The sequence below is a fragment of the Stegodyphus dumicola genome, chromosome 2 (genome assembly GCF_044657685.1).
Source record: "Stegodyphus dumicola isolate Sdum_Otavi_A_Nest chromosome 2, ASM4465768v1".
Taxonomy (NCBI): domain Eukaryota; kingdom Metazoa; phylum Arthropoda; class Arachnida; order Araneae; family Eresidae; genus Stegodyphus; species Stegodyphus dumicola.
This window is the reverse complement of record NC_140769.1, coordinates 456101-482642: the sequence shown is the minus strand read 5'-3', so window position 1 is coordinate 482642 and position 26542 is coordinate 456101. Positions and strand designations below refer to the sequence as shown.

Below are 26542 nucleotides of genomic sequence, written 5' to 3'. Positions count from 1 at the left end.
ATTATAAGGAAATGAGAAAAGAAGCACTCAACGAGGTAAGAAACAAGTACGATTATACTAAAAGTAATAAATTAGCGCAAAGTGCTGCTATATTTAAATGAAGTTTAAAAGTAAGGTGTGATCTAACTCATCAGCAAGAAGGTATAAATTCTACCAAGTATTGTAATACATGAAAAACAGTCTAACATACTAAGACATTGATCTGAATGTAGAAATTAAAAATTAAGAAAGTAAAAGTGCAAAGATTAATCTCCCTTGTTTGGCGTTTCATAGCAAAACTTGTCAAGAACAGACATGCCACTTTTTTGAAACTCCTTACCTGATAGATTAATTAGATAGCCAAGACGAAATGTCGTTCTTACTAATTCACTGAGACTCTGGAACGTAGAACAGTACAAAATCTGTAATCCGAACGTCCATTATCCGGAATGATCTATAATTCGGACCTCAAAGCCACAAACTTTACGCATGCGCGTAAATAATGTGCATACATCACGCATGCGCGTAAAGAATGCGCATACATTACGCATGTACGTAAAGAATGTGCATACATTATGCTTTACGCATGCGCGCGTTGAAAAAAATGTTTAGTAAAGTAAACAAATAAATATTAAGCTTTTTCTTGGTAAAATTTGATACCCTTTAGATCATAATTGCGCTTTATTTCATAAATTACGGTTTCATATTTTTAATTGTATAATTTCTGCATGCCATCTTACCATATTTAAATTGATGATCTATAATCCGGAAAAACCCCTAATCCGGAATCGCCGAAGTCCCAACGAGTCCGGATTACGGATTTTGTACTGTAATTAATCAGTCATCGAATTAGTAAAATTAAGAGTCTCATTAAATTGTCATTTATTAAAAGGAAATAAAATTATTAAAGGAATTATTATTAAAAGGAAATAATATACGTCAATATAAAATTTTAATTGAGGCGTTTTTACTTCCTTGTACGGAGTAAAGGAATTATTGTTACTGCGAAAAATTTCAGATATCGTATTTCAACGAAGGCATCCATTTTGGCCGCTCCGGATTCTCGCTGAACAATTTTTTTTTTGCGTGTCATCTACATACGAACAAAATAGGAGATTTTCTTTTCCCAAATGGAGTAAATGAATTTTAAATTGATTCAGAAGAAAGAGTTTTTTTTCCGAAACGTTTGTTCGTATGTACACGACGCAAAAAAAGGAAAAAAAAAAGAGGGGGGGGACAGTTTTATATCTCTCGTTCTAGTGGGCGGACTGACGAAATTCAACTTGCGTTTTTCATGTCTCAAAAGCCCGACTTAGGCCCACCAGCCGCCGAGCGGTTAAAGCCGCTGAACACTGGTAGTCCGATCCGGTGTTCGAGTCTGGGCGAACGGGCCGGCTGCATGGGCATTTTCATGGTTTTCCACATGTGTAACGTGGATACGAGTAAGTTTCCCTTAAAAAGACCTCCACGGGGCATCCCTCCCTTTCCGTGTAGTGCCTACGGGTGGAGCACGTAATAACCAAAAAAAAGGGGGGCACGATTTATGATATGTATTATATATATATATATATATATATATATATAGCATTGCTCTAATACAGGTATTTAGACACAAAATCGGACTTTTTCTGAAATGACATGCCGCTGTTTTTCCATACTTCAATTCTAGGACTCATATTATGCCAAACTGCCAAGTTGTTAAAAAAATTAACTCTCAAAATTTTGCTCCTCAATGTTCATTGAATTTGATATACAGGGTGATTCTTAATTGTTTTTACTAATTAAGAGAGGTTATAGTGCTCATCCAAATGAGCAATAGTTACCATGTAACATGGACTCGCATTGCATTCTGAGAAGCAGAAAAGAATATTAGAATTCCAACCTGAATTGCATTTGAACTACAAATAATCAGGAAAGCAGCAAACAGGAAGGAATAGTAGGAGTAGAAATAGCAGGAAAGAACCAAAGTGTCTGCTAATAGTTGTCAAATATAAATTGATAGCTCGCGTAGTTAGGTGGCACACCGAGCGTCTTGTCTCTGTTGTTATTCTATAACTTAATTTTAGATTTCATGGAAGATCGAAGGCATTAAGCCTAATAATAATGTTTGTAATCATTGTATTATTCGTCCAAAGGGACTTTGCCCCTCAAGGACTATTGTTTTCGTTTTGCGATTTTGCGTTGAATCACTATAAATGTCCATTTCACTTTCCAAACTATTGCCACCAAATGTTAGTCTTGCATTATATTTGAAGAAATTGAATAATGAAAAATCTGCATAAATGTATATATATTTCTCGCATTGTGATAAAACAACTCTACATACTAGAGCCATCGAATTCTAAATGACGTAATCTTACTGCGAATATGGGCATGTGGGAGCCCAAATTTGAAATTTGGAATATGTTTTATTATCGATTTCATATTTTGTAAAACTTAAACGAATTTTTGAGGAACAAACTCAACGATTTGAAAGCGAGCAATGGCAACACTTTACGGAGATGGGCGGAAAACCTTTTTATCTCCAGCGCGCAGAACTGTGTGTCTGTAATTCTAAAGATAGGCTCATTTTAAAATTATTTTGCGACATTGCATTGAACTGAATTTTATGGCTTAAGTGCAAATAACATTATATTTAATAAATAAAGGTAACACACTAAACGTTAGAAAAACGCCCCTTTGGACGTAATTTAAAATCTGAAACCTTTCAGATTTTTTTATGTTTTATGTAAATAAATTGGTGTGTATTAATAACTAAGCGGAATCATTCCTTACCTCAGGATTTAATGCTCTCTGAATGGTAATGAAATAGTTACTACATCAAGTATGGCGACTTTTGGAGATTTCTCGCTAGACTTGGTCCCAAAAATTAGTAGCCAAAACCATCGCCAACTTGGTGACAACTCGCCAATTTAGTAAGACAGCCTTTTGAAGTCAATGTTGAATAGACTTGTCCCCGTATTTTTACTTTCGATTACGATGCCCTGTATTCTTACGTTCGGCAAAGCTTCGTGTTTTTAGATTTTCATATGACATTATGCAGGAAAAGCAACCCTTAATGATTATTGTTTTCGTTTTGAGATTTTACGTCGATTCACTACAAACGGCGAATCACTTTTTAACTGTTGTCATTAAATGTTAGAGTCCTGCATTATAGTTGAAGAAATTAAATAATAAAAAATCTGTATAAATGTATGTATAGTTCTCGCATTGTGATAAAGGAACGGTACCTAGAGCCATCGAATTTTGAATGACGTAATCCTCCGCATATGGGCATGTGGAAGACCAAATTCGAAATTCGGAATTTGTTTTATTACCGATTTCCTATTTTGTAAAACTTTAACGAATTTTTGATTAACAAACTCAAGAATTTCAAAGCAAGCCATGGCAACGTTGTGCAGAAAAAACGTTTTTATCTCCAGCACGGCGAGTCTCTGTATCGGAAATTCTAAAGATATGCTCATTTTAAAACTATTTTGCGATATTACTGTTGAACTGCATTTTATGGTTTAAGTGCGAAGAACGTGATATTTAATAAATAAATATTAAACACACAAAATGTTAAAAAAAGTCCCTTTGGAGGTAATTTAAAATCTGAAACATTTCAGATTTTTTTTTTTAATTTCACTAAAATTATTTATTGTTTCCAAATTCGTAACGCTGCATTGTTCCGAAAGACTTTTAACGTTAATAACTGCAGGAGAAACATTTTTTCATATACATGGACACAAAATCGGTTACGTTGTTAAGCCACACATGAAGCTTTTAATTAATTTTCAAAGATAACTCAATACATGTTCATAATTTTTTAGTTAACAATCACAAGTCAGTTAGAGTGAGTGCTTTATAATTTTCGCTTTCACTCGCGTAACTCAGTAATTTCTTAGAACTTAAAGACAACTGGAATGTAGTATTCTTTTTCAAAGAAATATGTTAGAAGTGATTAGACAATACAAAATATACAAGTTTATATTTAACACAATATACTCCTATTGCATACCTGCAGGTTCTCATCTTCAAGAAGCACTCGTTAAAATAGATGATTCCGTTACTTCCACAAACAGGCTTGGAAATTTCTGGGCATGTATTGGGGCAGGAACTTTCGTCTTTAGATTCTGTGCAAAAGAAATATTGCTACTAGAAAAAATATTCATGTCATAGGATAAACTATAAAAAATACGATTAAAACCAAGGTTTTCATAAAATAAGGCTGTATGAAGCAAAAGGAAAAAAATAATTTATCATATAGTTTAATGGGAAGAATAGATTAAAGACAGAATTTTGAGAGACTATGGACAGATTTCATCTACAATTTTATATCGCGAATAATAGATGCCTAAGCCGCCTAATTAAAGAAATATATTAAATCACTGTCAAATTTTCTTGTAACTTAATTGCAATGTCAAGATGAGTAATCCGTTTATATATATTACCCTTTTAATGTCAAACGTATTTATCCTTAAATGTTAAATAAACTGCTGGTCATTAAAACTGCAACACCATGAAGGAAAGCAAATACGAAAAAGATATTGTTACGAAATGTACAGGCGCGGTGAGATGGCTTCCCCGCAAAGCAGTTTTAGGGTTACCATAAGATGGCAAGGGAAGGCAGGTTGCCACATTTGGCGAGAAATCGCCCATTCGGCGAAAAATTGGCAATATGCCATGGACGGATGGAGAAACTTCTGGAAAAAATTCTTACCGGTTTAGCCCAGAATGTTCTTGAACACCAGCCAAAAACTATATAAACCCTGCTGGTGCGCGGAGAGTTAGTATCGAGAGTGTGCCTCGTCTAGAGGGCGAATGTTTGTACCTCGTCTAGAGTGCGAGTTAGTTAGTATCCAGTTGGTGTCTCGTCTAGCGACTCAATCCCTTCGCAGTCGATCGAGTTGACAGCCGGGCACCGAGTGGGTCGTCGAGTGCACCGAAAGTAGTGTATCGCTGTTAGTGCATCGTCGAGAGAGCGTCTTGAACTCCGTGAACGACTGAACAGAAGAGCCGGGAGCTGTGCTCTCTGTGTCGCCGAGTGCATCGCGAGTTGTAGCGTGGAGAGTCTCGAGAGTACGTGGAATTCCGAGAACTACCGAGCAGAGTCGGGAGCTGTACTCTGGTGCTTTACAGTGAATCTGTCTTCCCCATTATTGCCTGACAGTGTGAAGGCGGCGTCGCTGTTTGTTCCAGCGTGTTTATAGTAGATCTTCAAGACTGTAAAAGTGTTTTGGAGCTGTCCTGATAAATATTGGTAAATAAAGTGTGTTTCGATACTTCATCATCAAGTGTCGTCGTTATTTACTCCAAATCCATACGAACCCCGTACGAACGTGAATGAAGAAAATAACGTAACAACTAGTGTCAGAAAAGAAAAAAGGAACATTATTTATTGTGCGTATACAGTATGGCATGAGTCCAAAATGATCAAATTTGTAAGCAATCTGGGGGTTTACAGGAGTGCGAAATTAGTAGAAACATCTGCCAATCCTGGCAGCTAAAACGGCCCTTACCCGGCTAGGCATGGATTCAAACTGGGCTTGGATGACAGAAATGGGCAACTCATTCCATGCTGCTTCAAATCCATACCACACTTCATTGACCGCATTAGCTGGAGAGTGTTGGCGGGCTAGTCTCTTAGCAATCCATGACCAGACGTTTTCAATGGGTGACAGATCTGGATACCGTGAAAGCCAGGACAGCAATCGAATACCCTGTGTATCTGGCTGTACCGTTGTTTTCTGGCTTCTTTTGAACTGATAAGTTTTCGAAATACGGCCGGCTCGCTGGCTCCTTCGTTTGTGTGTTGGAGGGGCTTGTGTCTCTTTTGCCATAAGGCCGATTTCATCGGCCGGGGGGGGGGCTGGGCTGCGCCTGTGATTATCACCCTGTGTATCGAAGGAAGGTCAGAACACGACGTGCAACATGTGGTCTTGCATTATCATGTTGAAAAATGGCATTTGGGAGGTAGGGCAGATCGAAGATAGGGCACAACCACTGGATGTCAGAAATGCCCCGATCTGCGTTCAAATTACTGTCGATCCTAACTAGAGATGTACGTGTCGTGTATCCAATGGCTGCGCACACCATCACCCCAGGTGCACGGTCCCTATGCCGATATTGAATGTAAGGAGGCGAAGTGCGGTCTCCTCGGACACTCCAGACTAGGGTTGCCACCTCCTGGCTGTCAAAATCCGGGAGAGGAGGAAAAAAATATCAATTTTCATAACTTTTTATTTTATTTTGAACTTATATTTTGCATTTGATCGTACGGATTTCAAAATATCTGGTCTGGAACTAACAAATTAAAAAAACTCTTTGCAGTCCATTTTAAAATTGAAGAACGTTAGAATTTCTGCCTTGACATGTTCTTCATTTAAACGGTTTTTTTCCTTAGCCCATATATCGAATGCTATACTGAAAACACGCTCGCAGGCAGCGTTTGATACAGGTATAGACAAAATGAATGAAACTACTTTCTTCAACATATCTCCAACTTTATTTTCGGCCGTTGAGGAAAATTTTGCCCACCTCAGATCAACTCTTGCAATTGATTTAAAAATGCTGTCTTGAACCTCCCTCAAAATGCAAAAATCTTCATAAAGTTTATTTTCATCAAAAGTGATCTTTAAATCAATGGCCAAGTTTCTCAAAGTATCAGACGTAATTGATTTTTTCATTGAAAGTATGCTCAATTTAATATACTCTGAGTTTTCGAAATCATACCAATTTTCCAGGTAATCTAAATATCTCTCAAAGAAAATGTCTCAAAGAAACCAGAAAGTTTGTGTCGCCACAAACATTTTTATAATTTAATCTGTTTTGTGACAAAATGTTTTACGCGTACACGTCGTGTTTCCACCTTGCGCGCATAGTTTAGAACATTATGTTGCATAATTTAATTCCATATTTAATATATAGTTTTTATAACATTTGAAAACTACCGTGAACGAAAAATCCTAAAAATTTCTTTTTAAATTCTTACTTTATTTGGAGTTGAGTTTATAAAATGTATTTTACTGAAAAAAATCTGTAATGTTTTCGTGCATAAAATTTTTTAAATATTATAATATTCTTCAGATTTTTGGTTCAGTTAGAAGAAAGTGCCCATATAAAGAATTCCATCAAATTTCAAGTATGTACCATTAGCCATTTTCAAAATATCATGCGCTCAAGTTGGAAACATGACATGAAAGCATAAAAAATTTTGTCATAAAGCAGATTAAATTACAAAAATATTTGTGGCAACACAGAATCTCTGGTTACCAGTTACCGAAGTAGCTAAATTATGTAGTCAGCTGTAAAAAGTTGGAAGTAATTGCTTTTAAAATAAATAAAATATTCCATTTTTTGTAACAGTCATATATTCGAACAGCTTAAGGGTTTAAGATGTATGAGCCTCCTTCAATTCAAATGAGTCCCTGTAAGACGGGACTTTTCTGAGAAACGAGATTCTGGTAGCACTGGTTTAAACGGGAGGATTCCTAGCAACGGGATTCTGGTAGCACTGGTTTAAAATAGAGAATTCCTAGAAACTAGATTATGGTAGCACTGGTTTAAACGGGAGGATTTCGAGAAACGAGATTCTGGTAGTACTGGTTTAAACCGGAGGATTCCTAGAAACGAGATTTTGGTAGCACTGGTTTGAACGGGAGGATTCCTAGAAAAGAGATTCTGGTAATATTGATTTAAACGGGAGGATACCTAGAAGTGAGATTCTGGTAGCACTGGTTTAAACGGAAAACCCCTAGAAAAAGGAGCCTCCCCCTGGAAGCGAAGTCCCGCCTATTTACAGAAACCATGTTGAGGCTACGCGGAATTTTTCCAAACCTCACCGAAAATGTCTCCGCTGGAGCACTGTCCCGGGTAGAGTTAACCAATCAGACGAAATTACTGCTTCTGAAGGATCACGTGATCCAAATCTGAGCGATAATCGATAACTGTTTGCGTTCAAGTCTTTGCGGTTAGCGAAAATGGTAAACTAGCTACGTGGGTTTCCTGGAAATGTTCTGGTCTCGAGAATTGTCCCTTTCGACGTCCACTCCCGCGCAGCCGAAATAATGTGATTAGAACTTTATGCATCAGGCATTGTTGCTGAAAGAGCCAGCACTAGTCAATCGTAAGGGTCCATGACAATGCGAGGCCGCGTGTGGCTCAGGAGGCCAGGGACAGCATCTAGCGACTGGGCTGGGAGACACTACCTCATCCACCATACTCCCCAGACCTCGCGCCAACAGACTACCACCTTTACCATCCCCTGGACAATCATTTTTGTGGGAAATCCTTCAACAACCGGCCAGACCTTGAATAGACCCTAACGGATTTCTTTGCGTCCAAGACTCCTGGGTTTTAACGCAATGGCATTGAAATTGAATATAGGTGAAATATTGGATGGAACTTGAGCTTTTACGATCATTTTAGTAGAAAGACAAAAACAATAAAAAAGACTGCGTGCCATTATTGCTTATATAATGAGAGAGAATTAGTTTATTTTTTAGGTGGGTTCCTTATTGCATCAGACTGAAAAATTTATGACTATGAATCGTATTTTTTTGCATCGTTATTAGAGAAGGATTACAGCGGTATCCTTCGCTCTCTTAGATTGAGATACAGTGGAACCTCGAGATACGAGCAGCTCTATATACGAGAAATTCGAGATACGAGGAAAGTATGAGCGGAACATTCGTCTCTAAATACGAGCATTGATTCGAGTAACGAGCAAGGATCCATGCTGTTGGTATGCGATGCGCTATTTCCCGATCCGGCTCGATTCGGGGAATCCCCTCGTCAGATCACTCAGTGTTCTTTGATTTACGTTTTCGTGCGCTTGTGAGTTAAGTGATTTTTACATTTAACGTGAAAATAATTATTTTAGGATGGTTCCCATGAAGATTGTTGCCTCAGATAGTGCTACAAAGATAAAGAAGGAAGACGTGACCGTTTAAAATTAAGAAAGAAATCATAAATAAATATAAGCGTGGTGTAAGAGTGACAGAATAGGCGAAGACTTACGGCCGTGCGACATCGACGATCCTATTCTGAAGAAAAAGGAAGAAAAGAAACTTGATGTGACCAAAGGAGTTACCGTTACCTCCAAGCACCATCCAAAACTCCTTGACGATGTTGAGAAGCTATTGTTGGTGTGCATTAACGAGAATGAGCTAAAAGACGATTCGATGTCGGTAGCTATCATGAAGGTAAACTGCGATTATATTATCTACCAGTGTTATTTATTAGAAAAATTGATTTTAATGTTGATGTTTTTGGGGGTGCGAAACGGTTTAACTGGATTTCCATTTTTTTCAATGATGAAGTTTGTTTCTAGATACGAGAAATTCGCTATACGAGCTCAATGCTGGAACGGATTAAACTCGTATATTGGCGTTTCACTGTACAATTTTCTCAATTTAACTTATCTGGCATTGGGTACTTCCACTAGATCTATTTATAAAACTCATCTACAATTTTATATCGCGAATAATAAAAGCGTAGGGCGTCTAAATAACAAAATTTATTAATTTCATTTCATTGTGAAATACCTTATTAAATTTTCCATTAATTTAATTTCATTCTCAAATGTATAATGGACACCCTACAATTTTATTATTTGCCGTATAAAATTGTAGATGAATTCTCTGCACAGAATTCTTCTCATTAAACTGTGTGATAAATTATTACCTTTTAGTGCATTAAGTGTCAAATTCATTTCAAATAAAAGCGTATACTATGAAAATTATTATTTTTTAATTTTGATTTATTTTCGCTGTATACAACTGAACAATTTTAATACTTACGGCGGAAGTCTTCATAGCACTTCCTTAGTGGCAGCACTTGTAACAGTTTCCTGGAAGAAGAAAATAGTTTTAAAGTGTTTTTATATGATCGTTATTAAAACTATTCCATTGTTTTAATTTTTTCCATAGTAAATTCTAATATTGGCTCTAGACATCGATTCCTTTAAATTCCTTTAAATTTTACCTTTTATTCATTATTTTTGAAAATATTTTAAAGTATTTCTTAGCTTAAAGGGCGTTAGCCCAAAAGGGCTATTAATTTCGTTTTGGCATTTTGCCCCGATTCGCTTTCTTTGTTGATTTACTTTTCAAACAGTTGCCACTAATTATTACAGCCGTTTATTATATTTAGAAATTAAATAATAAAGAATCTGCATAAATGTATGTCTTGTTCTCGCATTGTGATAAAACAACGGTACCAAGAGCCATCCAATTTTGAGTAACGTAATCCTCCAGCGAATATGAGAATTTGGAAGTCCTAATTTGGAATTTATTATCTATTTCGTATTTTGTCAGACATTAAAGAATTTTTGATTAAGAAACTCAACGATGTTGAACTGAATCTTATGGTTTCAGGGCGAAGAACATGGTATTTAATGAATAAAGGTAACACACAGAACGTTAAAAAACGCCCCTTGAAGCGTAATATAAAATATGAAGGCTTTCAGATTTCGTTTTTGCCGTTTTTTTGGATTTGTTTTTCATTTCCTGAATCACATTCCCACACAGTTCTTACCGTAGCTAGTTGTTCCACTTGCATGTGAAAGGCGACATGTTGGACTTTCGAATTTTACGAAAGAAGGCCGGCACCCACAGCCACTCAATTTTGAAAGCAGGTAATTCTTCACCCAGATAAGTGCATCCCAGATTACGAATTTTGAATTTTATTTATTCCATATTTTGTAAGGATTTAAAGAAAGTTTGAGCAAAATCCATGAGTAGCTAAAGCTTGTTTAATTCCGAAGTATTTACTATATGCTAGCCAAACAATTTCCTGAAAATATTCGTTTGAATGTATACAGTGGTGGCCAAAATTGTAGACACTTTTGGAAATTTTTATGCTTTTGAACTTTGTATGCTTATAGAAAATGTTACGTTTCGCAAAATGCAAACTTGTATATATCATTTTAAAGATAATTTATTACTGAATTCAATACAAAACACAAAATTCAATTAAGGTTCAATACAAAACACAAAATTCACTTAAGGTTCAATACAAAACACAAACCAAATTAAGGTAAGGTTCTTGCAAAAGGGCTATTGAGATATTCCCTTCTAGTAGTTGTTGGATTGCTAAACTTGTGGCAGCTGAAGAGCGTTGCAAATTGCACTGGTAAATCCAAGTGATTTAAAACTGTGCTGTGTATGAGAGCTAGGATCTAATATTGCTCCGCTCTCAATATGAGGTGTTGCAGAACTTTTCGGTATGAGGGACATGATCTAGCGTTCGCTGGATGCGAGCAATCATAAGACGTTCCTTCTTTTTGGTTACAAGCACAACAATTAAAACAACGAGGAGAACGTTTACAAGAATTCGTAGGATGCTCGTGCGTTAGAGAGCAATTTACACACACAGGTACTGCCTTACACAGATGGCTGATGTGACCTAAGGCTTGGACGCTAACTAACTCTCCGCGTACCAGCAGGGTTTATATAGCTTGTGCTCGAGAACATTCTGGCTAAACCGGTAAGAATTCGTTCCAGAAGGTTCTACATCCGCCTACGGCATATCTTCAATTTTGTCGCCAAATATGGCAACCCTGCCTTCCCTTGCCATTTTCTGGCAACCCTAAATCTGCTTTGCGGAGAAGCTATCTCATCGCGGCTGGACATTTCGTAACAATAAACCTACCCACTTGGATGGCTGATGCCGCTGCCCTCCGGGACAGCATAGGCAGCCATTTGGGATAATTAGAATTGGAATACCCCTAAAGCCGAGAATGTTTGAGTGTAGGCGAGGAGGTACACTTACCCGCAGTTGAGTTTCCTCATGATGCAAATATTGTGGTATATCTTTCCGTCCGAAGCGCAAACTGGATCGCTGAAATCGAGGCAGCGGAAGGGACAGAGGTAGTGCTTTCCACGACAAATCTCCCATCCAGAGGAAGTGACGTTTTGGGACCTGAAAAGTTTGGAAGAACGTCAGAGCAATGGAACACCTGCCTACATTCAAACAGTGTCGTAAACAGTGGTTTGTATGGAACTCAAATTGCATGTGGTCAGAATGCACAATCTGGGAACACTTGATGGGCTAGAATTTGCTATTTAACCCTTTCAGTCCCAATTTATTTGTTTGCTTCAACTTGTAGAGACATTAGGTATTTTATGGAAGCAGGCAAGATGAAAAATGAGCAACGCCCTCACCGAGAATCAAACCACGGACCTCTGGAATACGCGTCCAGCGTGAAGACCACCACACCACAAAGGCATGCCAAGAAGGCGGAAGAAATACCTTATAAACTGACTTGATTTTTTACGTACTTTTGGTAATTATCACAAAGAATTGATAAATATCATTTTAAATATTTTTAAATGGGGGGATTCCAGGGCCCTGGAACAAATATGTCCCATTAGTACTAAATTGTTGACACATAAAAGAAAAAATAAAAAGAAATTATTTTTATTTTCACAACTTATGTGTGATAAGAAGTAAAACAGTTTTTGCATAGTGGTAGATTGCATGCCACACAAATTGTTAGTCCAAAAGCGCAATTTGCCCAGAAGGACTATTAATTTCGTTTTGGCATTTTGCGTTGATTCACTAAAAGCGTTGTTTCACTTTTCAAATTGTTGCCACCAAATGTTATCGACCTGAGTTATATTTAAAGAAATTAAATAATGAAGAATCTGCATAAATGTATGTATGTTTCTCACATTGTGATAAAACGACGGTACCTAGAGCCACCAAAATTTGAATAACGTAATCCTCCTGCGAATATGGGCATCTGAAAGCCCAAATTTGAAATTTGGTTTATTATCGATTTCATATTTTGTAAAACTTTAAAGAATTTTTTATTAACGAACACGACGATTTCAAAGCGAGCGATGACAACATTCTAGGAGAAAAAAAAAGCGTTTTTGTCTCCAGCGTGTGAGACTGTGTATCGGAAATACTAAAGATTTTTAAAGATTCATTTTTTAAAATTATTTTGCGATATTGCCGCTGAACTGAATTTTATAGTTTAAGTGCGGAGAATATGATATTTAATAAATAAAGGTAACACACAAAATGTTAAAAACGCCCATTTGGAAGTAATTTAAAATCTGAAACCTTTCACATTTATTTATTTATTTAGTCTTCTCTTGTTTTTTCTCGGTACAACTGTGAACACCTTCCAACCAACTGTGAACACCTAGCAACTGTGAACACACATTTTAGTGGGACCCTTCGATGGATAAGTGATCTCCTATTTTTAACAACTTGGAACTAGATGATGGTCTGTCATACTGTAGTTGTACGGTATCATGTTGTAGTGGTAGTCTACCATATCGTAGTGGTAGTGTAGGATTCACCACATACCAATTTTGTAGTAGGGATGTTGGAAATAATGCCTACTACCAGTGGAACATCAACTGCGTAGTAAATTGATGCATATAATTGCCTCTATGGGGCTACTTTAAACACCATCTGGGACTTACATAACTCATTGGGGCTGAAAGAATTAACACAAAACCAAACTATTTTAACTTAATTTTCAACTTCGCTTGCTAAATTTCGTCTAAACATATATAAACAACAATAATAATATCGCAAAGAAAAAATTCATATGAATATTTAAAGTTAGTACCAGCAAAAATTTTCTAGGTTGCACAATATATTAACAGCTAAATCAGGCTGACATTTATTTTAAATAATTCTGAAGCGTTTAATTTAACATTAACTTACTTCAATCTATTTATATATATATATAAGAAAGTTTGTGTGTTTGTTTGTTCGATAATAACTCAATGACTACTATATCTATCGTCACCAACATTTCTGCAATTCTGTTCTGGGTCCTTTTCCCCCTCCCCCCAAAAAAACCTAAAATCAGAGCTATTAATTAAGAACTTTGAAAACACTAATTTTCGCCCTCATTTTTGCGAGTGGCAACAGTCTTATACGCTGAAGATAAAAATCTGCTTTATTTCGTGAGCTGTTGCCATGCTCGCTTCAAATCCTAGAGTTTGTTAATAAAACATTTCGAAGTTTTACAGTAAAATAAAAATAGCCTTATCAAACATTCAATACATTATTCCCGTTTCCAAAATTTCTAAGGAAGCCATTTCGACTGTTCCCATCTTCGTACGACTTTAAAAGCCGAGATATTAATTAAAAACTCTGAAAACACTAATATTCACATCGCGAATAGTTTCAGGCATCATATTTCAAAGAAAATATCCATTTTGACCGCTATCGAATGTAATTTAAGGATGTTTCTGTGTGAAATCTGTGCGTAAGAATAGAATCTTCCCCACCAAAAAAATATATAAAACTGATTTAAAATGAATTCTAAAGAGAATTTTTCGTAGCCTCTGCGCGTACGTCGTACGTATCTCGCATAATTCAAAAACCTCAGAACGTTGAAATTTTGTATATAGGACTGCTATAACATGTAGATGTGCACCTCATACTTTGGTTACACAATCGGTCGCACCAAAAGTATATAAATATATACACTCTCTTACTCGACTCAGTAATCTGTTTTTTATTATTATTATTATTATTATTATTATTATTATTATTATTATTATTATTATTATTATTATTATTATTATTATTATATGTTTGTAAATTGTGCATTTTTTGCTTTAAAAATGATTGAATTATGTTGTTCTTATCTTCTTAAGGTTTTTATGCTTTTAGTAAATCTTCATGCGATATTTGTAGAATTAACAATATAAAAGTTGTTTACATGCGGCTAAGCGTAATTATTTTTACCATGGCGGCCATATTTGTTTGCTAAGTAGCAGAATAATAGATTTGTTGCCGATCTAGAAAAACTACGCTTCGCAACAACAAAGATAACGCATTCTTTTTATTGCGAATTAAATCATGCTTAATCCATTCTGTTATTTATTCGAGGAAATAAATGTTTAAGATTTACTTCGTAATTTTTAATATAGATATTTTGAGTGTTTTTGCCTTTTATCGAAGTGAGGACAGAATTAATTTTGTAGGGTTTATATTTATTTTAACTAACATTTATTTTAAGTTTAAACTATCTTTCCTGTCAAGCCTTACTTTCCCCTGGAACTGCCAATGCCAGAATATGTAAATTTGAGTAGAACGCGCAAGGATTCAAATTATCAGCGGAAGTATTCGGATTTAAATAGGAAGGAAACGAGTTCGGGGTGTGATATTCTTACTTCACGAGCGCGGAGGTAGTTAGCGAGAAATTGAAGAACCCCGCGTTTCGGCCTATGTGCTTGGCGGGAAGTAGTGTTAATCGTTCAAGTGAGCTTCAAGTCTGCTGAATTAGCAGCGGTGTTGTAAAACGCGGTGAGTTAGTTATTTTAGAGAGCCTCGTAGTTAGAGTCTTGTCTTTAGTTTCTTTTCAGGTTATTATTTTTATTTGACCGCCGAGTTGGCGCAGTCTGTGAGCGTCAAGACCACGCAATTGTAATTTATTACGTTGAATAAAAAGGGACTTAAACCCTTTACAAGACTCTGTGTTTTATCCAGTTTTCACAGTCACCCCTTGGTTGCGTGCAAGTTGGAGGCGCGCAACGTTACATTGGCTCCCGAAGACTTATCGAACTGAAATGGCCAAAAATTGGATGGAAGCCGCTGGACAACACCAAGAAATGACAACTCAGTTGGAAGGATTTGGATACCTGGTCCAGACTTTGAGAGCGTCAATCAAGCCAAATGTCCATTTCGACGGAAAAAATTCGGTGGCGGTATTTCTAGAAGGTCTAGAAAACCACTTTCAGCTCTACCCTGTTCCTGAAAGACAAAAAGTTGCCATCGCCACATCAGCACTAAGAGGACTGGCCGCGCTATGGTGGAAAAATATAGGCAAATTTTTATTAGGGGAATTTGGAAGCCAGACATATACATTTGAAAATTTCAAAAAATCGTTAGTAAAGGCCTTCCCCATAGTGAAAGATCGCGCACGGCTGGAAGCCGAACTATATAGTTTCTATCAACGGGATATAGCAGAATTGACGGACTTTATTCTACGAAAAATCAAGCTAACGGATATGCTGTATGGAAAGAAACCCGATGCGGAGATTATTGAAATAATATTACCAAGATTGTTACCCGCTGTTCAAGACTACTTTGAAATTAGAAACCCAAGCACATTGCAGGAACTCTTCGAATTGGCGGTGAAGTTTCAAAATCGCAGAATAGCGGAAAAAGCGAGAGGGGCAACGTATTCTCAAAGTACCCGAAGGAAATCTTCAAATGAGGAAACCAGAAATGGAAATCGCTCTTATGGGGGAAAGAACTATCAAGCTAACTCATCGAAACTCGAAGGTCAAGGCCCAAAAAGAAAATTTGAAAATAAACATCCGCGTACCCAGAAGGCACAGATTGAAAGGAAAGCTTTAAATGAGTAGAGGGGATTGTGAAAGGGAGGGTCCAGACCCCGGAAGTTTTAAAAAAACCCTCAAATAGACATTTAAATACGGTCATCGTAAAAAACTCACAGCTACCAATTATACAAGTCCTGGTTGGCGATGTACCAGTAGAAGCCCTCATCGATACAGGAGCAGAAGGAAATTTTATGAGTGAAAATTTCTTCAAAAAGAATTTTTATAGGGTACGATTATTTAAAACCAAAAATACGGAAATTATAGCGGCGCAAGGAAAAACATGTCACTGCATCGGGAAATTATCATTAAACTTACAGGTAAAAGAGGAAAGTCTCAAAGTATTAATTTTTGTAGTGAAAGACCTGCAAAACTCTCTTATTTTAGGTATGGAGTTTTTAAGGGCCGCGAGGGCCAAATTAAATTTTCAAGATAGTTCCGTGGTGTTGGAGATGGACCAGAGGGTGGTGGAACCTGTGGAGACACCGCAAGTGGACCTTAGCCATCTGAATGACCATGAAAGGAAAGCAATACAGCAAGTGGTGAGTAATTTTTCTCATTTATTTTCAGAAAAACCAGGAAACTGCCAAATAGTTACGCACAAGATTCAATTAAATGCCGAAAAACCTTGTAGGACTAAACCTTATCGGTATGACAAACAAAAAGACGTAATCATCGAGGAACATATTCAGGAGATGTTAAAGAATAAAATAATAACGCCCATAAATAGTGAGTACGCGAGTCCAGTCGTACTATGTAGGAAAAAGAACGAGTTTCCTCCTTCGGATAAAAGGGCTTGGAGGTTTGCTATTGATTACAGAAAACTAAATAGTATTACCAAATTTCCAGTTTACCCTTTGCCGGTTATAGACGATATCATTAGACAGATCAAATCGACAAGATATATGTCTACTTTGGACTTAACGTCTGGCTACTATCAAATAGCTATGAGACCCGAAGATATACATAAAACCGCGTTTATAACAAAATCGGGCACTTATGCATTTTTACGCATGCCTTTTGGGTTGTGTGGGGTCCCATCAACATTCCAGAGAGCTATGGACATTGTTCTAAAGCCTGTCCTAGGAAAATCAACTTCAATTTATCTAGATGATATAATTATAACGAGTAGTACGTTGGAACAACACATTAATGATCTAGAACAAGTTTTTAAATTATTAAAAGAGGCCGGTCTTACAATTAACGCCTCAAAATGCAAGTTCGCAACTAAAGAACGTAAATATATCGGTTATAAAATTTCGCAAAAGGGTACAGAAACGCAAGATTCAAAAATAAAAGCTATTAAGAATTTCCCACCGCCCAACACCGCCAAGAAACTTTCTTCCTTCCTTGGGTTATGTTCTTACTATCGATCTTTCATAAAAGATTTCGCTAATATTGTTGAACCACTCTTAGTAATCAAACGAAAAAGGGGTAAATTTACGTGGACAGCGGAAGCTAACACAGCTTTTGAAAGATTAAAAGAAGCGCTTATTAATGCCCCTGTTTTAAAATTCCCGGTGGGGGACGAAAACCTGGAAATTGCAGCAGATGCGTCAGACTATGCGGTGGGTGCGGTTCTTATGCAAAATAACCATCCTCTGGTATTTTTTAGTAAAACGTTGAATCAGACACAAAGGAATTATACAGCTACAGAAAGAGAAACATTAGCCGTATTAATGGCTGTACACAAATTTCGAGTTTATTTCGGCAAATCGCCAGTAACAGTCTTTTCGGATCATGCGGCTGTTGGTAGACTTTACTCGGAGAAAAACCTAACGCCCAGGTTAATAAGATCGGCTTTAAAACTCCAAGAATATAATATCACAATAAAATATAAACCGGGTAAGGAAAACAATGTAGCTGACGCACTTTCTCGTATAAAACTGGACGATGAAGGAAATGAACTTAAATGCGCTGTGTTGACTTCAAAAATTTTAGATTCTAGAGATACGGTTATTACTGAACTGAAAGCTGATCCTGAATTTGGAAATATCTATGCTTATTTGAAAGACCCCGAAAGCTTTGAGCATACAGATATCGATGCGATAAGAAATAGAGCAAAAAACTATGAAATAATAGATAATTTATTATTTTATACGAAAACAACAAACGAAAATCTTGAGTATAAGCCAGTCATCCCAGCCTCGCTTCGATTAAGCATTTTGAAGGAGTTGCACGAAGCAAAAACAGCGGGCCATCTAGGGGTCAGAAAGACTTTAAAAAGGGTACGCGAGGCGGTATATTTCCCGCAATTATACAAAATAGTAACGGCGTATGTCAGGTCCTGCAACCAATGTCAGTTAATAAATGATATTAATTACAGCCCGGCCGGGTAATTAAATAGCATTCGCGCTACATTTCCGAATGAAATTTTAGGCATAGATCTTCTTGGTTCCTTCCCCCAGAGCGAGTTAAATAAAAATCGTTTTCTTTTAGTAATAGTAGATCATTTTTCAAAATGGACAGAAATTGTTCCACTTAAACGCGCGTCAGCCAAAACAGTCGCAGATGCATTCTTACACAGATACATTTTAAAATACGGTGCACCGATAAAAGTCATTAGCGATAACGGAAAACAATTCATTAGTCAAATATTTGAAAACATATGCAATGGACTTGGCATACGCCATATCAAAATGGTTCCGTATAGACCACAGGCTAACATAGCAGAAAGAGTTAATAAAAACATAGTAAAAATAATTCGCAGTTACGTGAGCACACATCACAAGCGCTGGGATGGCTACATAAATGAATTAGCTTATGCTTTAAGAACGGCAAATCATGATACTACGGGAAAAACTCCAGCAGAATTATTCTTAGGCCGAAAATTAATTACGCCTTTAGATAAATTATTCTTTGTGCAACAAAGAGAGCAGGAGTTTAGACAAAAAGATGTGCAAAAGCTGATTGATCAGGCGCTTAAAACCTCGGATACGGCAATAAATAGGCAGAAAATATATTATGATAGAAAACGCCGTGAAGCAGATTTTAAAGTTGGGGATAAAGTATTGAAGCGGAAATTTTCTTTATCAAGTGCCCCAGACAATTTTACGGCAAAGCTAGCTCCAAAGTTTGAAGGCCCCTATGTAATTCAGGAAATCAAAGGAGTAGTATTATATCTTAAGAACGAGAGAGAGGAAATCTGTAAAGCAAGTCCCGACCAGGTGAAAAAATACTATAATCCAAATGATTTTGAAATCCTTAAAAGTTTCTTGCAGGACTCAAGTCTAAACGAAATAGAAGGTCCAGAGATAACAACTATTCCACCACCCAAGAAACAGAGAACTGAAGAGAGACCTAGCCCTTCTACAACCCGGACGTCGGTATCAAAAAGGAAAAATAGTTTTCAAACTCCAGCGTGTAAGAAAAACAAAAATACAGATGCACCGGGTAAAGAAACCGTGGTAAAGAGAAAAACACCACCTACAAAGGATTGCAGGAGAAATTTTACATCAAGGAGAACGCGCACACGGCCACAGAGTCAGGTGCCAGCAAGGCCGCCGTTCCGGAAACTGAAACGGCGACAGGAGGCACAAAAATACGACGAACAGAAGAAATTCAAGAAGGACTCCAGACCGGAGGACGTCAAGACCAGCCGTCCCAGGGAAAAACGGAAATGCCAACAACCAGACGATTACTCCGCCAAGAGGCCAGCCTTTAGAGGACGCAAAAGAAAAAGTAATCTGGACGATACTCGGAGGGCAGTAAGGAGAAGATTAACATCCATGAAACCTCTAACTTGGGACCAATTTTGCCAAAAACGAATGACGGAGTTTCAAGCATCGAAAACTCAAAGATAAGTTAAAACCTTCTATACATTTTTTTTCTCTTTTGTTTTGAAATGTTATGCATAAGTACGAAGTTCTATGTTTTGGACGAAAGTCAATATGTCTCGGTTGAGACTTAGTTTTGTTTTACTTTATTTAGCTAAGGCAAAAGTATTATTTTCTTTAAGTGTAAAAGCTAAAAACAAGCATTTTCTGTTGGTCGAAAGACTAATTCTGTTATGTTAAAGACAAAATTTGGCCGAAGATAAAAATAACTTCGTATTCTTGTATTAATAAGAATTTTAGTTTCAGTGCCGCCAGCTTGGCGAAGAATGAGTAAAGTAAAAATTTATTTTCTCTTATTCATTTTATGGTAAATTGTAAAAATCATATGTATTAAAATTTTGTAAATGTTATGTAAAAGTAGAATTTAGTCTAGAAGCATAAAATTGTAGATGCTAAAAGTGAATGCTTAAAAGCAATGAAGTCAAAATTTAAGTATTAAATTGTAGATAAAGTCATGCTGTAGAGCGAAAGCCTGCATGTTTAAAGATGAATGAGGGGGAAGTTAGAATGAATGTGTTTTGTAGGGTTCTCCACCTACATTTGAATTTTGAAGAATATTAAAGTAGCTCATTGAGTTGTAGAATGTCGAGTAAGGTGTGTCTATTTGGTCGTTGAATTCTAACAAATCATGGTGGTTAGGGGAAGTGTTGTAAGACTAAAACACGAATATTCCCGTTTGACACCACACACGGTGGAGAGCCAGGGTAAAGTTAAATTAATGCTTGAAAAATTGAATGAATGTGAAGTAAGCAATAACTAAGAAAAACGAATCATTTAAAAACAAAAATTTATTGTGTCAAGAAAGTGTAAATTATAATGTATTTAGAAAGATACTGATACTTATTCCTTCCAGATGCTGGAAGGAAAGACCAAGATTGATTGATGAAGTCCAGGAAAAGTTGCTGTAAGAAGAGAGCTTTATAACGATCAACATAATTTTAGTATACAATTTGTTACATAAGATTTTTTTTGTGTGTAAACGAGGTTCTCGCCAGTTAGTTCAGAATTAGAGAAACTTACAACAGGTCGTTTGTAGGACCTGCTTCCAAGTTTTCCAAATTCTGGCAGCGGCAAATGTAGGGTTTATATTTATTTTAACTAACATTTATTTTAAGTTTAAACTATCTTTCCTGTCAAGCCTTACTTTCCCCTGGAACTGCCAATGCCAGAATATGTAAATTTGAGTAGAACGCGCAAGGATTCAAATTATCAGCGGAAGTATTCGGATTTAAATAGGAAGGAAACGAGTTCGGGGTCTGATATTCTTACTTCACGAGCGCGGAGGTAGTTAGCGAGAAATTGAAGAACCCCGCGTTTCGGCCTATGTGCTTGGCGGGAAGTAGTGTTAATCGTTCAAGTGAGCTTCAAGTCTGCTGAATTAGCAGCGGTGTTGTAAAACGCGGTGAGTTAGTTATTTTAGAGAGCCTCGTAGTTAGAGTCTTGTCTTTAGTTTCTTTTCAGGTTATTATTTTTATTTGACCGCCGAGTTGGCGCAGTCTGTGAGCGTCAAGAGCACGCAATTGTAATTTATTACGTTGAATAAAAAGGGACTTAAACCCTTTACAAGACTCTGTGTTTTATCCAGTTTTCACAGTCACCCCTTGGTTGCGTGCAAGTTGGAGGCGCGCAACGTTACAATTTAATGAGAAATACTGAATCGTTTGTGATACTTTTTTTTGATTGTTTGTTTGTTGAATTTCTTTTATACATCGTTTAAGATTTATTTTAGTATTTTAATAGAACACGTGGCAACGATTAAATAATTCTTCAAATGATATAAATTTGTGCATGGTGAGTTATAAAATGAATAAAATGTAACGCTGTTAAGTAACCTAGGACCAGAGTGTCGCTATGGTAATCAAATGTAGTGAATTTTAAAGAGTGCGTCTATTCTGTTGTGGTTTATGCGCTATCGACGAAGTGGATTTACTTCAATCCAATAAGTTTAAATAAAATGCAAGAAAAAATTCGTATAATTTAATATTTCGTACAAGGAAGGCATGTGGTGTACACACCAGACTTTTATATCTTACATACACACAATAATGGAAAAGGGGCTTGAAAGGAAGTTAAACTCACCCGCAATTTTCTTTCCGCATATGACATTCGCTAGGGTACACTTTCCCATCACTGCCACATACGGGACTGTAAAGTGGACAAGCATCCGGGCAATCACCTTTCCTTTTGCTTTTTGTGTAGTCTTCTGGGATCTCTGGTTGGCCCTTTCTCTCCTCTAGTGTCATGCTTTGGAGATTCTCTTCCTTTGGAATATAGAGCTGAGGAAAAAGAACGTGCATTCCAGCTTCTACGATCAACCCCTCTAGGAAGTGCTGCTCTCTGGAAGTTTGAATCGGGATGTAGTCCTGGAAGATTTCCTCTTCACTCTCTTTCTGCTGAGTATCCTCGACGGTGTACTCTGGTCCGAAAGCAGTTTCGTCCAGTTGTCCTGGGGGAATGATAAATACATTTGTAGAAGTTACAGGCGAAAACAATGCAGTCACGGGACAATGAAAACAATGAATAACGTGCTCTAAATAGAGGACTGTCAGTTTAACACGTTCACGCCGGCGCGGGACACCGCTGGCCAGCACTAGTCCTTCTCGTCGGGCGGCGCGTACCACCGGTGGCGGCCCGCACTAGTCTGTCTTATCGGGTGGCGCGTGCCACCGATGGTACGCATTCGATTGTGTTATTAGACGCTGAAAATTAAAATAATGAAAAATTAACGTTTATTTATTATAAAATTTTTTTAATAACAATTATAATTAATAACTATTAGCATACGTACAACACGTATACAGGTTCGAATAGATAATAATCGCGCGCCCACAGATGAAACATGGCACAAATTCGAGCGCCGTCTCACGTCGAAGAACATAAAAATTGGCTTCGGCGTGAACGTGTTAGATTCTGAGAACCTGTGCCAAATTTGAATTATATCGCTAGGAGATGCCGCGTTCACTTCACATTGCAAGCTATTTTACTGAATATTTTACTCTGATCAGTCTGATCTATACTGTACACTACAAAAAATAAATAAATAAATAAATTATCTGAAAGGTTTCAGATTTTAAATTATGTCCGATAATAAAACAAATTCCAAATTTCAAATTTGGGCTTTCAGATGCCCGTATTCGCAGTAGGATTACGTCATTCAAAATTGGATGGCTCTAGGTACCGTTGTTTTATCAGAATGCGAGAAACATACATACATTCATGCAGATTCTTCATTTATTGATTATTTAATTTCCTCAAATATAATACAAAGTGATAGTATTTGGTGGCAACGATTTGAAAAGTGATATGCCGTTTATAGGGTTCCGACGTAAAATCGCAAAACGAAAACAATAGCCCTTCAGGGACAAAGCCCCTTTAGACTAAAAATGAGACTATTCAGAAAAGGTTCTTTATTTTCTCACCCTTGACAAGTACATTGCGCAGGGAAAAAAAAAAAAAAAAAAAAAAAAAAAAAAAAAAGGCGACAGTTAAATCTCCCGTTCTTCTACTGGGCCGATTGATGAAATTCAACTTGCGTTTTTCATGTCTCGATCCATTAGATTTATACTATATAACGTTGTTCTAATATAGGTATTTTGACAGAAAATCGGACTTTTTCTGAAATGTGAAATGGCATTCCCATTTGTTTTCCATATTTCGATTCTACGACTCAAATTATATCAAGCTGCCAAGTTTTGTAAAAATCGCATAAGTTGTTTTTAAAAAAAATTTAGCTTCTCGGTGTTAATTCATTTCGTATACATTATTAATGTCTCTTTTTGTATTAAACCTTTTTTATTCTTCCTTTCAAGTTTCGAAATTTAGGTTCATTTCAAATGAAAGTCACCCACTTTTTATGATTTATCTTTAAAATTTGCATTTTTAAATAAATTTTATAAATATTTCGAAAAACATTTAAAATTACAACCTATAGAGTTTTTACCATCACCTTAAACAGATGTATTTCGAAGAATAGCTACAAAATATTAGAGTTTTTGTAATTCGAAATTTTCTAAGATATACGTGAATTTACATATTGACGCGTTTTAAAATTTAACATATATCTTATAAGCGATAATAATGCAAAATGTGGCTTACGCTTTTTCTTAAAACTGTTTGAAAATATGAACGATGACTTTTTTCCGCTCGTCTATAATGAAAAAAATCTGATGTGCACACCACATGACTTCCTTGCACGGAATATTAAATTAGACGCATTTTTTCTTGCATTTCATTTAAACGTATTGGATTGAATTAAATCTACTTCGTCGATAGCGCATAAAACACAACAAAATATATGCATGCTTTAAAATTCACTACATTTGATTACCATAGCTATACTCTGGTCCTAGGTTACTTAACAGCGTTACATTTTATCCATTTTATAACTCAGTATGCACAAATTTATATCATTTGAAGAATTATTTAATCGTTGCCACATGTTCTATTCAAATACTGTAATAAATCTAAAACGATGTATAAAAGAAATTAAGCAAACAAAAAAGAAACAGTTTTTTTACAGACGACTCAGTATTTCTCATTCAATTAATTCAGTTCTCACTTGCCGACAAGGCAAAAATGCATAAAAAAGCTCAAAATATCGATATTAAAAATTACGAAGTAAATCTTAAACACTTATTTCCTTGAATAAATTCCGAATTAAACATGATTTAATTCGCAATAATAAGAGAAGGCGTTATGTTTGTTGTTGCGAAGCTTGTTTGTTGTTGCTTTCTCTAGATTGGCAACAAATCCGCTATTTTGCCCGCTATTTTTCCAAGTTTGAAATATAATGAACATGTCCGCCATAGCAAAATTCATTAGGCTTAGCGACAGTTAAACAACTTTTAAATTGTTGATAACTCCACAAATATTGCATGCAGATTTACTACAGGCATAAAATCTTAACTGGAAGATAAGAACAACATAATTCAATCATTTGTAAAGCAGAAAATGCACAACTTACAAACATATAAGAGTAAGGAATCTGAGATTACTGAGCCGGTTAACAGAGTGGATATATATATATATATATATATATATATATATGCATATATTTATGTACTCTTGGTGTGGCGGATTGCAACGAAACTACGAGGTGCACATCTACATGTTATAGGAGCACTATATACAAAATTTCAACATTCTGAGGCTATTCGTTTTTGAGTTATGCGACATAAGTACGTACATACGTACCTACGCACAGACGCCACGAAAGAATTTCTTCAGAATTCTTCATTTTAAATCAGTTTTATAATTTTTTTGGAGAAAAAGAGTCTTTTATTCTAACCTTACGTACAGATGTCACGCAAAAACATGGTTAAATTGCATTCAATAGCGGTCAAATGGATATTTTCTTTGAAATATGATGCCTGAAAATTTGGCCCATTATAATACTTCCTTTTTTCTTTGTACAAGGAAGTAAAAAGGAAAGGAAAATAGTTTGGTATAAATTAAGAAGTTCTCCAAGTGAATTATTCTTGGTTCAAAATGAAATAAGTACGCTTAATAAATTTTTGAATTTCTCCATAAATATCTCACCAAATTTTAAAAAATTTAATTTCAGGCATAAATTGAATCGTAGAATCGAAATATGGGAAAAAAATGGTATGCCATTTCAGAAAAAGTCCAATTTTATGTCAAAATACCTATATTAGAACAACGCTATGTATACATGTATATAAATCTAATATATATTCTTAGTAGCGCTTTCCAGATATGAAAAACTGAATTTGAATTTGGTCAATCGGCCCAGTAGAACAAAAGATATAGAACTGTTCATTTTTTTAGTCCAAAGGGGCAATTTGCCCTGAAGGATTATTATTTTCGTTTTGGCATTTTGAGCTGAAAACTTTAAATTGTTGCCACCGAATATTAGAGCCCTGTATTATATTTAAAGAAATTAAATAATGAAGAATCAGGATAAATGTATGTATGTTTCTCGCATTGTGTTAAAACAACGCGACCTAGAGCCATGCAATTTTGAATAACGTACGTTTTCATACGAATATGGGCATCTGGAAGCCCAAATTTAGAATTTGTTTTATTATTTATTTCATATTTTGTAAAACTTTAACGATTAACAAACTCAACTATTTAAGAGTGAGCAATGGCAACACTCCGTGAGGGAAAAAAAAACCTTTTTTATCTCCAGCGCGCGGAACTGTGTACCGGAAATTCTGAAGAAAGGTTAATTTTAAAATTATTTTGCTATATTGCTGTTGAACTGAATTTTATGGCTTAAGTGCAAAGAACATGACATTTAATAAATAATGGTAACAAAAAAAAAAAAAAAAAAACTGAAATGTTTCAGATTTTAAATTACGTCCAAAGGGGCGTTTTTTTAACGTTTTGAGTGTTACCTTTATTTATTAAATATCATGTTCTTTGCACTTAAACCATAAAACTCAGTTCAAGAGCAATATCGCA

General features: G+C 36.1%; 2 protein-coding genes across 4 annotated transcripts in view; one reads left to right on the top strand and one right to left on the bottom strand.

Annotated features, from left to right (window-relative positions):
* The window catches only part of LOC118201817 (flavin-containing monooxygenase 5-like), a 210149-nt gene that overhangs the window by 50718 nt on the left and 132889 nt on the right, over nucleotides 1-26542 (top strand). The window lies entirely within an intron of this gene.
* LOC118201794 (uncharacterized) overlaps nucleotides 1-26542 on the bottom strand; it is a 62336-nt gene that overhangs the window by 16444 nt on the left and 19350 nt on the right. For 2 of the 3 annotated variants that reach the window (XM_085810372.1, XM_085810373.1), the window contains exons 2-5: nucleotides 22196-22562; nucleotides 11734-11883; nucleotides 9762-9811; nucleotides 3980-4094 (exon numbers count right to left, since the gene is read on the bottom strand). In XM_085810372.1, coding sequence (XP_085666498.1) covers nucleotides 3980-4094; nucleotides 9762-9811; nucleotides 11734-11883; nucleotides 22196-22562 — 682 coding nt within the window. The remainder of the gene's footprint in view (nucleotides 1-3979; nucleotides 4095-9761; nucleotides 9812-11733; nucleotides 11884-22195; nucleotides 22563-26542) is intronic. The other variant, XM_085810374.1, reaches the window with a different exon arrangement.